The sequence below is a fragment of the Numida meleagris genome, chromosome 4, assembly GCF_002078875.1.
Source record: "Numida meleagris isolate 19003 breed g44 Domestic line chromosome 4, NumMel1.0, whole genome shotgun sequence".
NCBI classification, from domain to species: domain Eukaryota; kingdom Metazoa; phylum Chordata; class Aves; order Galliformes; family Numididae; genus Numida; species Numida meleagris.
This window is the reverse complement of record NC_034412.1, coordinates 1,008,514-1,021,909: the sequence shown is the minus strand read 5'-3', so window position 1 is coordinate 1,021,909 and position 13,396 is coordinate 1,008,514. Positions and strand designations below refer to the sequence as shown.

Here is a 13,396-nt window from a genome sequence, read left to right as displayed (position 1 = left end):
TGATGGAAGCAGGAGCACGGAGCCTTCACAGAGAGAATGGTGAGGAAGGGGAGCACGGTTGTGTGCTGCAAAAACAGACACTCTGTTGCTTCCCTCTTGCATGCTTTGGAGGTCGTGGTTTGTAGGGATGAACCCATTTGCACTTGTGAAGGGTGGGAGGAGGCGAGCACCTGTCGTGTGGGTGTGAGGTTGTGTTCACGATACCAATCGCACCTGCTGCAGTGAACCTAAGGGTGCTGGTATGGCAGTGCTTGGTAATGTGGTGCCACGGCTGTCCCCTTGCTGCAGAGCCTGCCCAGGGCCTGGCCATGAGCGGCTGCAGGAGGACGCTGCTCCCCACCTGCCCGTGGCTTGGCCGTAAGTTTGGGCCCTTGGGTTGTGAGTTAGTGAGCGGGGATCGGCTTCGGATGGGAGGAGGTGTGGAACTGGGGACCGGTCTTGGTACCCGGCTGACCAGCAGAGCTGCTGTCTGTCTGTTCCTGTTCCAACAGAACTGGAGGGCTGCAAAGCAGCCAACTGTGTTGAGCTTTGTTTGCTGGGTCTGTGGCAGCAGCCTTTTGTAAGGCCGTTGCCAGTGCTTCTTTGGGATGCTTGCGTCTTTGAATCTACCCAAGCACCTATAAATTAGGTATTAAGTATAGACCCTAGCCTAGTGAGTGATGTATAGGGGAATTAGCTCTAGACGAGGAACATGCTGTTCTGACTACTATTGAAGGCATCAGCCTCCTCCTGCGAAGAGCTTGGTCTTCCAGAGGTTTAATTCCAACAACAGCTTAAATCTACCACAGCACTGTATGCGCTTGCAATAGATTAGTATGGGCATGTGGCAGCTCTGAAAGCTTTAACACACTGGGTGTTGGCACTGAGAAAAGTGAAGGAGCTTGTGTGCAGCTGCAGTGTGACTGCATCAGGAATTGCCAGGGCCGCTGGAGCCAGGCCTGGATGCCACTGATCCACTTGGGAGCCTTCCCATGGGTTTTGCAGGTCAAGGACTTGGTAGACCAATTGGCAAGTAAGTTTTGTCCCTGCAGAATGCTTAGTGTTCATTTGTGTATTCTTGTGAATTACGTACACTCCTCATTCAGTAAATCTACAGAGCACATAATGCATAACAGAATCGAGGTGCTCTCCTCAAACTGTGGCTAGACATAAGGCTGTTGAAGTTCTGCTGTTCCAGGGAAGATCGAAATGGCCATGTGCTGTGCTGAGATCAGTGCTCACAGTGTCCTCGTTGTGGAAGGCAGCACCCAGGTAAGCTGGTGAACCTGGTGGAAGCTTGCAGAGAGAGACTGGTGCAGCTTCTAACAACACAGGCCTTACCTGCAGGAGGAAACGTGTGTTTCTCTACATGCATCACACATCTTGAAGTAGTCATTTAAGAAGCTCATGTCTTAGAAGTCAGCTTGTTAGTATGCTGGCAGCATTGTGTGCTGGTGTGTGTGCAATTGAAGTTACAGGAAACCACAAGTTGCTTTTTTGTTGATATCAGAGATGGGAAACCTCACAGCAGCTTGTGCCTCTTGGCAGTCTGGTTCTTGGTGTGCTCAGCAGTGTGACAGACACTGGATTTGGGACATGTCCATGTGCTGCCCATAAGAACAATTTGCATGAAACCCAAAAGCACAAAACATTTTTTTCAGTAATAAAATTACTTTGGTGCTTGAGACTGTCAGTTCGTTGTTTGTCCACAGATTACTCGCTGTTGGTGACCTGCACCAAGGCAGTTTGAGAATGGAATAGAGAAGCGTGTTTCTTTAGGAAAATGACTGTTTCTATGAATTGTGAATAAAGTAATTCATATCGTCAGTTGAACTGCAGACTTCATTTATTGATTTAGAGGTTAATTAACTCCGCCTCCAGTTGTGCTCTGCTTTTTCCCCTCTTCCTCTCTGCTGGAGCCCCAGCTGCAGGTTGGTCTGGCAGCCGGAAGGAAGCAGTGAGTGCTCCCATGTGCTGGGTCCTTCTTCCAGCCCCTTCCTCCCTCCTACACCCTGTGGTGTGTTCCCCTCACCAGGCTGCGATGCTGTGGAGATGCCAGGGTTGCTGTGATGTGTTGCTGGCTGCTGAGAAATTTGCAGACAACAGAAATCTGTGTTGGAGCCGGAGCAGGTTCTGCTCCTCACGTCGTCTCTGAGGGGGCAGGAGCAAGCTTCATGGAGGGTGTTCTGGTGGGGATTTTGAGGTCTTGTGTTCTTGGAGAAGTTAAGAAGAGGCAAGATGTTAGGAGGTTATACTGAGGGGAACAGTAATAAATAAAACAGCCTCAGCACAATGTATTGCAGCGGGAGTTGTTTCACTGAAGTGCTGGCTAGTGCATAAAGGATGGAAGAGCAGAGGTGCCATTCAGTCCCTTGCAACAGAGACAGGCTTAAAACGAGACCTTTGGTTCTCGTACATAGGATCCTCCTTAATATTTTTATATATTTTTGAAGTGCAGATGTGGGATTCTGGAATACAAACAGCGCTTGTCCCCTGAGTGCTCCTGAGGCTGTCCCAGCAGCATTCACTGATGTGCCTAGTCACCTTCTGCTGGCGGGAGCATCCCTTCCATGCACCATCCTTCCTGGTGCAGTGCGAGCTGTTCTTCATTTCTTCCTGCCTGTTGCTGCTGCTGCTCCTTGCTCTGCAGTGTTGCAATCAATTTCCGTGCTCTCCCTGCCTAAGGATCCTCGTGCAATAACGAGGATTAGGATGTGTGAGCCTGTGAACTGTGTTTGCTTAAGTCTATGCTTCTTGTTCATTCTAATGATGTGATAATGTATTTTGGCAGTTGGCCATCTATGTGGTTAAATGATTGCACCTTTCACTGTTAATAAAGAAGCAATTTCTTACTTTTAATAGGAAATTCAGTAGTCTTCAGCCATCCTGTGTGGCAGAGGCTCCAGAGCTCCCAAACTGGGCAGCTCTGATGCAATCTGTTTCTGAAGGAAGAGGTGATCTCAGAGACCCTGTCTTTCAGCAGCCAGCAGCAGGGATGTCCCCTATGACCTGGCATTCTGGCACTCTCTGGGCTCCGTGTTGGCCCTGGTGCCCTGTCTGGGCTCTTGCTTCCAGAACAGACCGGAGCAGAGATCCTGGAGTCTTTGGACTGATCAGGATCTCGGAGTCCCACTGCAGCACGGCTGCCCCTGCCCAAGAGTCTCTTATTGGCTACTTGCCACAGTGCGGCTGGAATGAAACCTGGGCTAATTCTTGAAGATAACAATGAGAAGTCTGCTGTGCTGGTAGAGGGAAGGTATCCATGAGCAGGGATGGAAACCATGCATTATGCATTGTGTCTGGGGGCTGCGCTCTCAGATTCCAGTTCCAGTGTTGACCTGCAGATCTCAAAAAGGGGATCACAGTCCCGGTAAGTATAGCACTGTCCCAGGAAGGCATTTTCTGCATTGCACAATACTCTGTGAAAGATAATCTCACAGTAGGATTGAAATTTGAGGATGTGGATCCAGTAAAATCCTCAGGACGTGCCAGGCTTGTTGCTGCTCCTATTCTTCTGGTTTCTTTCTGGCTAGGAAAGGACCCTGGGTGCTCTCAGGGCTGGTTCAGTGCTGTCAGGGATCAGCCAGCTATAGAGCAGAAGCTTTCCTCTTGGAATATACATGTGATATAGATAGAGATACACAGATCATTTAACTTGCTTGTCCTGGAAGCATCAAGCTGGAAATCTCAATACATGAAGCTGATCAGTAGTTACTATGAAATACATGTTCCTCATAAACCTTAGCTGCTGGGAGTTCTCTCTCCCAAGTCTCTATAACAAACAAACAAGAGCTGATCCCAGGCAGGTCTCAGACCTGAGGGTTAAAACTGCGGGTGGGAGCCAGGATCACTTCAGATTTGCAGAAGTGTGAGAGATCATCCATCTCATGTCAGCGCTCTGCTCTGAGAGGACGATTAAAACCACTGTAAGAAGCTTAAAGTTACGCAAGGGGTTGGGAGGGTTACCGCAAAGCAAATTAAAATCCCATGTACGATATGAGATGTGGCTATTAGAAGTGCTCCTGGCTGGGGCAGCGGGCTCGCTCTGCCCTCTTCATTATCCTGTGCTTCGTTATGTAACAGCCCAGCCATCAGTGGCAGGGTGATGTTAGCGGGAAGCTGCGCAGCGTTCCAGATGTCAGCACGGTTCTATGGGACGTGGATGAAGTGTGTTCACTGGTGCAGGGTGTCTTAACAGCGTTAGTGCAAAGGCCAGCTTGCAGCAAGAGACGGCTGCAGAGTGGGATGATGAGAGTTCAGGCAGCCAAGAACTTTCGTGGTTTCATCCAGAATGTCTCTACTGCTTGGATCCCCCCAGTACAACTGCATGCTGCTGCATGCTGTTCTCTGGCTTGGGGTGTGAGTGCTTTTCTTTTTTTTCTCTCATTACTTTGGAACGTGGCTGTGCATCACTGCAGCTGTGCCCCAAGCAGAGCCTGGGGTGGGAGCACACCTTGACTGCAGCAGTGCAGGCACAGAGGTGACATGCAGGATGTGCCCCTGCCTTGAGGACGCATGAGGTGGCCCCAGGAGCCTGGCAGCGCCGTGCAGTGCTTCTGCTGCTGGGGTGCTACTGTCACTCCTCTCTGAGCAGAGAAACAAGCTGTCTATCTGCAAAATGCATGACCGGACCAGAAATACTGACCTCACACAGCCAGGGAATGCCAAAATGCAAAGGGAGGAGCTGACGTTACAACTGAAAATAACTTCTGTATTTTATGGGTTTATTTTATGGTTTTATTTCATCTCCTCAAGCTTAATGTTGGCTTAGTGCAGGCTGCATATAATTTAGAAATACAATTTATATCCTCTTTAGTAATTACACTTCTCATTGTCTGTTTGATAATACTCTTTATGCCTTATTTAATCTCTTTATTTTGTCAGATGGCTGTACCATTAAGTCCATAAAAACAAGACTGAACCTTTTCTCTTTCAGTTGCACTTCTAAATATTAATTTCATAATACATAGTAGTACAATGGGGAAAATTAGGAGCTGTTTTTGTATATGTGGGCAGCAGTAGAGAGAAACCACAACATTCATCTTTCTTTTTTATTTTTCCTTGCAATTTAAGTGAAGTAATCTTAAAGCTCAGTTTTAGGATGTTGTTCCTAAAGCTATTAAGTATATTTGCATCCTACTGTGTTGGCTTTAAGGCCCACTGTGTTAATTTCTGGAGGCTTTCCTGTGAGCACGAGGGCTGTTTGCGTACAGCAGCCGTGCAGCTTGCTCTGTGCAAGCAGAGTGGTTTTGTCAGCTGTCCCCCGGTGGATCTGGTGGCTAATGTCCATGGAGCAGAGTGTGCTGCCAGGTGGCTGCCTGGAGCTGCAAGCAGGAGGAGGTGCAGGTGGGATCCTGCTCAGTGTGAGCAGGGCCAGCAGGCTGCCCGAGGAAACGTCAGCATGCATGCGTTGGTTGGAACAGTGCGTGTTGTGCAACCTCCTGCACAGATCCACAGTGAAAAGAGTGGGGCTTGCGGCTTTCTTTGCTCAGGTAGGTGGTGTCATCCCCATGCAGGCATGGGGTGAAGCGGCTCGCTGGCAGTTACAGACCTGGCAGCACAAGGTTATGGATTAGAGCTCCAGCTTGGCGTCCCCGGGCAGCAGTGAAGCTTGTTGGACAGCAAGGAGCAGCATGTCAGGTGGAACACATTGCATCCCCCGAATGGGTGAGATCTTGGGTAGCATCTGGACTTGCGGGCTTGGATGGCTTCCCTCCTGGCCACGGGGCTCTGCCAGCTGCTGGGCAGCATGGCTGCGGCAGAGATAATGCATCTGGCACCAATGGGTCAGCATTTGGCCTAGTGCTCAGTGAAGGAGCAGAGTAGCTCCTGGAAATGAGCGTGTGTTGCTAAGAGTGATGGTCATTGCTTTATCTGAAAATACATGGTGCCCATCTCCGGTGCGTGTCTGGCCAGAGGCTGAAATCAGCATGCTGGAAATGGGTTTAGGAAGAAGACCTTGTTTCTTGGTGTGCTTGTGTTTCATAAGTAACTGAAAAGAGGGGATGGTACAGCTTGTAAGTTAGAGAGAAAAAGGGAACAACCTCCTGAAGTTGGATGGGGTTGCACTTCAGCTGCCCCAAACCTTTCTTTAAAGTGCGTTCCTTCTGTTAACATGAATGCAATAGAGATGATGCAGTGAACTTTCTTACATGTCCACTGTTCTTATTTAAGTATTTGTGTTTGGATGGTACATTCTGGGAACTGGGAAAGTGCAAGCAGAGAATTGGTGCTTACTGCAGATGGCATTTGAGAGATGGAGAATGCTGAGGTCTTGGTATAAACTGGATTTCTTCCCCTCTTCTGTATTTGTGAAGAAGTGCTTTAAAATCTTTCGTATAAATTTGATTTGGAAGTGTATCTGAAAATGTATGTGAAATGCATCTATTTTATCAACATGATATAGAAGACGTTTGGGCAGTTGAAACAGTGACAAATAAATTGTACAGTTGCTCTCTGTTGCAGTTATCTGACTGTGGTCCATCTTCTGCTTTTCTTATATGGAGGAAAGGCAGTCCTCCCTCCGCTGCCTTTTGTTAGCGGTGCTCAAGAGCAGCTCAGTGAAATAACTGTTTTCTTCACAGGTGAGCTAATGATATTAGGAAGGCTTAGGCGAGAATTACTTATCTATAAGACTTATTAGTAACTGATAGGCTTTGGTAGAAAGAAGCAGATTTTCTGTGTTGAGTAGCTTGTTGCTAAACCTCTGAGCCAAAACCTTGTTGTAATGGAACACTTCAGTAGTGAAATACAAATGTGCCTGCAGCCTGCCTGCCAAGTTAATGTAGCGGTTCAGGTTTACGTATCCACGCACTCTCACAGTCTTCTTTTATGGAGGATAATTGTGTTAGGGTGAATTTGAGGCAGATTTGCACTGAACTTGTTCTGAAGTGGAAGGCTCGGTCTTTGTGTATGCGGTAAGTTTCAGGGACTGCTTTTGCTTCAGTTTCTCTTCCTTCTTTGAGGCTGCAGCTCTCCCATCCTGTGCTGTTCAGAGGCATGGCTGCCTGCTGCTCTGCACGCCTGCAAAAAAAGCCATGATGGGTCACTTGTGTGTACAATGGCATCTGTTTCTGCCTTGATTTATATCTCTTCTGGTTCATCTGAAAGCACTGCCCGGTCCACTCATCCATTGGCTCTGGCTCCCTCAGGGAGCAGGAGGGTGTGTGGGTCTTCGCTGTGGTCTAAGAGGAAGAAGATGATGAGAAGGAGTAAAGACAGAGCTGGGTGGTGTTTGGGAGCCAGCCAGGGTGTAAGCAGATCATCAGGTGGTGATTTTGGAGTGATACCAAGCGAGGACAGGCTGCGGACAAATAGAAACAGGGAAGTAATTTAAGAACATGGCTATACACTGAGATCAAGGGGAAATGTTATCTCGATCCTAGTGCATGGAGAAGCGTGGGAGGGAAGAGGTGAGATGAAGAGGAGGAGATGGGTCTACTGCAGTCAAAACAAAGAGGGAGAAAAAACTCCATCATCCCAGATGGGATGGGTAGATATAAAGAAGCTATCACAGTGTGTGCTTGAAATTTGGTAGCAGGAGAGGGAGGCTGTAAATGTGTGTGTGTGGCAGTGCGGTGGGACTGTGTGTTTATAATTCCATTAATGGTTCAAACTGTGTCAAAACCAGAGGATCGAAGCTTAAGGATTACTGAGCCCAAAGGAATGAGGATTGAATGATGGTCTTGCCATCCAAAATTGGCAGAGTGCTGGCTTTTAAAATTGTAGCTCCATGTCTAGTAAATAAAAAATATGTATTTGAAGGAAATAAGCATAGAACAACTGTAAAATATTTTCTTTCAATATTTGGTTTTCTTTGACTTCTTTGCTGTGAAGGTGTTTTGACAGATGTAAGAAAATACAATGCAAGGAGAACTTGTGAAGAAGAAATAGCATATCCCTTGCATTTCCTGACACTGAGGGTGAAAGGCAAATATTTTACGTCTGGTAGAAGTTTGAAAGTCATTTTATTGGTGGAAATAAATGGCTGTTCAGCTGAACTTACTCTGTTCTGCTTCACAGTTGAAAGATGCATGAGTGTTATGCAGTCTGGGACTCAGATGGTTAAGCTGAAGAGTGGAACCAAAGGGCTCGTTCGTCTCTTCTACCTGGACGAGCACAGGACCTGCATCCGATGGAGACCGTCCAGAAAAAGTGAAAAGGCAAAAAGTAAATTTATAATCCCTTTTAATTTCTTGGAAAGTTTGATATTAAAGTGTGAATTACAGATGGGACACTGAGTAATATGTTTTGGATCAATGGCATAAATGCTCTTTGCTTATTTGAAAGTGGTCCCCTATTACGATCTAACGTTAAAGAATGCTTAATGACTTTTAGCCTGAATAATGCAGAGTTGCTGAAAAGCAGAACGTGCTGGGATGGTTATACAAGGATATCAGTTTGTGATTTTATTTTTCCCCACAGTTGTCATCGATTCTATTTACAAAGTGACCGAAGGCCGTCAGTCTGAAATCTTCCACCGCCATGCAGAGGGGAACTTTGACCCGAGCTGTTGCTTTACCATTTACCATGGCAACCACCTGGAGTCGCTGGATCTGATTACCTCTAACCCAGAGGAAGCTCGCACCTGGATCACAGGACTGAAATATTTGATGGCTGGGATAAGTGATGAGGACTCGCTGGCTAAGCGGCAGAGAACTCACGATCAGTATCCTTTTACAAGCCTGAGCACTGGCTTTCAGTTCAGCATTTCTTACTTGTTTTTCAGTGAATTTGGTACAGGGTGTTCTTTCACCTCCTGCCAAGCTGACCAAAAATTTTGCCACTGATTGTGATGGAAATGTTAGATAAGTGTGACGTGGATGCATACACGTGCAATAAAACATTAACTGTGCCTTAGGGACTGGGTTAAACTCCACTGAAGTCAGTGTTCAGGCCTGCATTTTGTTAGTGAAATCCCTACTGAAGTGTCAAAACACTTGTGTATAGTTATCTCAATGAATACTAACCCCGGCATGACTTCAAAGGGTAGTTTGGTCAGGCCTCCAGTGCACTACAGCAGTAGTGTTATTCCTTTGTAGCCGTTCTTTTTCCACGTTTTTCTTAAGTGTTTCATGTATGCAAGTATATACAGCTGGCTGGTCTGAGAGTTGCTGTGCTACTGACCACTTGGTGAAGCTTCTGTGTCCTGAGATCTCCATCATGGAAGGATTTCTGTCATCTTCTGTTTGCTCAGCTGTTCTTTTATTCTCCTGCTTCAAATTGCAAGGTTTATTAGAGGGCACTGTTTTCAAGTTCTTTACTGATTGGAAACTTGAATTCCTTAGCCTCTGCCCAGTTGAAACTCTAAACTTTTTCAGTCTCTTGGTAAACTGACCAGTAACTCGTGGCCCTCTCTTTCTCTTAGGTGATGTGTGTCAGATACCTGTGCCTACTTTGCAGCCTCTGGTGTTTGTCAGAAGCACAAATCTTTAGAGCTTCTGAAGTATTTTTGGAGCCTAGTAACCCAAATGAACTTCTTGCAAAGGTTATGTTCCCTGAGTATTTTCTTGATATGTTTTCTTTTGCAGGAGTGCTGACTAGTATGTTAAATACAAAGAATGCTCTTCCCTCTAAATAAAAAACAAAACAAAACAAAATCAGCACTTAATCTTGGTAATAATTGTGACCTGTCTCTTTTTCTTGCCACACAGAAGGCTGCAATGATCATTTGTAAATATTCCTCCTGAACAATAGACACAGTAGATGCTTTAAATTTATCCTTTCAGTGGTTAATTCTGATGCACAGATCCATTTGAGGGATATATTGCATGCTCTGTTGCACACGTACTCAGCTTGCTATATTTATCCATGGCTTCTCTGAGCTGCACGTATCTGCTTTATGTTTTCTGCTGGTGAAACATCCCTTCAAACCTTGTTTATGTCACAAATGCCATGGCTGGGAGACAGCAGACAAAATGAATACGTTACAGTTGCAGTTAGAGCAACAAGTTAGCAAAATCTACAGAGGAATATAAGTTCAAAAAGAGGGGTAGAGGTTACCACTTAGAAAGTGGAGAAGTTCAAGCAAAATTAAGAGAAGTGCATAAAAATGTCAGAGCAAATGCTGCAATACTTGAAAACTGTGCTGAGTATGTTCTTAGAGGAGAAGCTAATGTCAGAAATAAGAGAGTGAAGGGGCTAGTATGATGAACCTAGCTGGAAATAATTGTCATAAACTGGTACCAGTTTTAAGTATTTAAATGCAACTGCTGTCCATAGTGAAGGTAAAGACGAAAACTGGTTCAAACACACAGAAACCTTCAGAACATCCCAGGAAATGTCATTGTGGAGATAAGCTATGTGCAGTGTAAAGAATCAAGTCCTGTTTTCTGACCTTGACAGTTGCTAGGTTTGATGTCATTTCATCCTCAATGTATGATTGCTGTCCATTTTCTCTGTGCAAATTATGATTGCGTGGGCTTGTTACTGCCCTGTTTGATGTCTGACAAAAAAGTGAGGATAGAAATATTGGAGCGAAAGTAGTGGTCAAAGAAGTTCTACAGAGATGAAAGAATTACTAACTATACGGATGAAAGAAATGTACGATAGTCTAAGAGAAAACAACATGGAAAATCAAGAGTGGTTAATTGTAATTGAGGCTTTCATTAACCTCTGGCTCATAATAGTGTACTTTGACTGGTTTTGCTGAGTCTTCTTTATTCCATCCCTTTGCATTAGATTAATGTCATCTCTGATAAAGATGGCTGTTGGGCTTGTGTCCTGTGAGTCATGAAACCAGTTGCCCTCAGATATTAACTCTGTGTAGGTCAGTAGTCTTGGTTCCACCAGCTAGATGGTGCAATAGCGAGCTGTACCAGAAAAGGTACAGGAGTAAAAAATGTTTGGTTTGGCATCAGCACAGGGAGTACCATGTAGGTAGCGTCAGATCTTTGCCAGCAATGAGTTTTTCACACTGTGCCCCAACATCTCTAACACAGATGGTGGGATATTTTAATTCACCTGTTTTGCTCAGAGGCTCTGACTTGAAAGACACTTTTGTGACAGCTGGATTGAATAACATTCAGTTCTTCTCCCTAGCAGAAGTTAAGGAGCTGGGGAAGTCGTCTTCTCCTGAGTTTGAATCTTGTCCCTTACCTGCCCACTGCTCTGCTTCCCTCTTCCAAGGGGAGATCACCCTCTTGTACCTTTCCTTGACACATTTGCAGCTGGGTGAAACAAACTTTTGAGGAAGCTGACAAGAATGGAGATGGCCTGCTGAACATTGAAGAGATCCACCAGCTGATGCATAAGCTAAATGTTAACCTGCCCCGCAGGAAGGTCCGGCAGATGTTTCAGGTTGGTGACCTCTAGCACCCGCTGTTATTGGGGTGAGACGGTGCCAGTTACAGTAAGTTTCTGGACAGATCCAGAACAGGCTCTGGAAGTTTGGATGTAGAACTCTGTCCTCCTTTCCAGCACCTTGCACGTTTTTTCCCCAAGTCTTGTCTTTTTATAGACAAAGATACATCAGAACATTGGTTTAACAGGGATGAGCTACGTAGGAGAGAATTAATTAATATTACTGAGAAGAATAAGAGTAGAAGAGTATTCGTTAGTAGTACTTCTTTAGATGCATTGTTGTTTCCATCACTATGAACTGAATTCTATGCTGGCATTGATGGGCAATAAAGTTGTTCTATTGAAATCTTTTTTTCATTTCCTTTATGGAAAAATATTTAATAGAAACTGGCTTTATGAAAGTAATTACAGTTTTTTTAAAACTTCCTTTCTTAGCCAGAATCAATTTTTTATGTCTATTGACTGAAAACAGTTGCCATTTTCCACCAGCCCATTTGTTTATGCTGTAGGAAAGATAAGCCAAGGCGTAATGGAGAGCAAAACAAATTTTTTATAACTCTTCAAAAACAGTACTACCCAGAATCCACTTTACTATAAAACATGGGGACGTTGGAGAATCTTGTGTGGTCAAAAGTGTGTTGCTTGTCTGGCATAAAATCAGCTTTAGAGGTGCATCTCATGGAGTATAGGTCACTCTGCAAGGATTTGGGAAGCATTGAGACTGGGAGGGTTGTGATGCAGAGGTGAACTTGAATTGCGTTTGCTCCCACAAGCCATAAACATCGTTTAAGGTGTGGAGTAGGTCAGAAATTGTGATTTAAAATCACAGTCAACACCAGATAGCCGGGAATTATTTTCTTCTTGACTTACTTGCTGTGATCTGAATTTAAAACTCAGATGACAGTAGCGCTAGCAAAGTGTAATGAAATGCAGCTCCTTGAGTTCCTCAGATTTTGCAGATATTGCTGGCTGCCGCAGGAGAGGCAGACAATTGGGAAGCCATGTGCTGATAGGAAAGAAACAGTTTGCTCTGGACTTTTAAAGTGCCAAGGAATGAGGGAAGGCAATTGCTAACAACCATCAGGGAACCAATAGGGAAGGGCAAAGTAACTCTGGGACAAATCCTCACCCCTATATCTAGCTGCCCTGCATGGCTTGTGCACTTGGTCAGCCACAGCTGATGCTGTTTGTGTGACTTAGTGTTAGAGCTTTGGGGCGAGCACCAGCAGCCCTGTGCCTGGGGGAGCATCTCTGGCTCCACAGGGATGGCCGGGCTCACAAAGCAGCGTGGATCTGTCCTGCACTGGGGACCAGAGCGTGGGGCTGCTGCTTTGGTTGTTTGTAGTTGGTGGGAGTCAGTGGTGTAAAGAGCGCTTCCCATCCTAGGACAGGCTTGAATATTGGAACAGCTTCTGTGAAGGGAAAGTAAAACTTGATGCTTGGAATGCAAAGCAGACCAGGCCTGCTCATGGCATCTGCTATTAGATGGGCTCCTTTGCTCCAGAGGTTGGGCATGAACTGGAAGAGCTTTCTTGAGAAAGAAGTGATAACAAGATGGAGGTGCTTACTCTCCTTCTAGAGAGTGATTTCTGTTGGGAGAACCAGTGCAGAGAGAAGCCATCAGGCTCAAACAAGTCAGTGTTAAGAGGGCTGCAGAGAAGGCATTCTGACTTGCACAGAGCCAGATGGCCTTTTTAACACTACTTGGGGACAGCAGGGGGGTTTATAATGAGACAGAAAACATTATATTACAGCTGTGAATAAAAGGTATTATTTGTAGGAGCAGTGGCACATCGCTACACATTTATTTCATTTTGTCATCTACTTACACTCTCAAACTTAACAAGAGTTGCAGCTTTCCTGAAGTTATGTTATTGTGGAGACCTAGATAATGTTTGACAGCAGTCCTCCAGAATATATTCTTTGTTTTGAAAATCCAAAGCAATCCTCTTAGGCAGATGTTCACAGTAAAGAGCTTGTATTAACATACATTAAGTACTGTTTTCTTCTCTTCCTACCTCTGAGGATAAAACAAAAACTGCAATCAAGACTGGGGCTGCTGGGGTTATATTTTGGTGTGGAGTCTTACTGCTGCTGCAGTCTTGGACCCCCTGCA

At 45.3% G+C, this 13,396-nt stretch overlaps 1 protein-coding gene across 14 annotated transcripts in view; it reads left to right on the top strand.

Moving 5' to 3' along the window:
* Positions 1-13,396, top strand: part of PLCH1 (phospholipase C eta 1) — an 85,692-nt gene that overhangs the window by 19,616 nt on the left and 52,680 nt on the right. For all 14 annotated transcript variants that reach the window (XR_002438139.1, XR_002438138.1, XR_002438137.1 and 11 more), the window contains exons 3-5: positions 8,002-8,148; positions 8,404-8,647; positions 11,148-11,277. Coding sequence is in view for 7 of the 14 variants with exons in the window: in XM_021395189.1 (XP_021250864.1) it covers positions 8,002-8,148; positions 8,404-8,647; positions 11,148-11,277 (521 nt within the window). In the remaining 7 variants the exon portion in view is untranslated. The remainder of the gene's footprint in view (positions 1-8,001; positions 8,149-8,403; positions 8,648-11,147; positions 11,278-13,396) is intronic.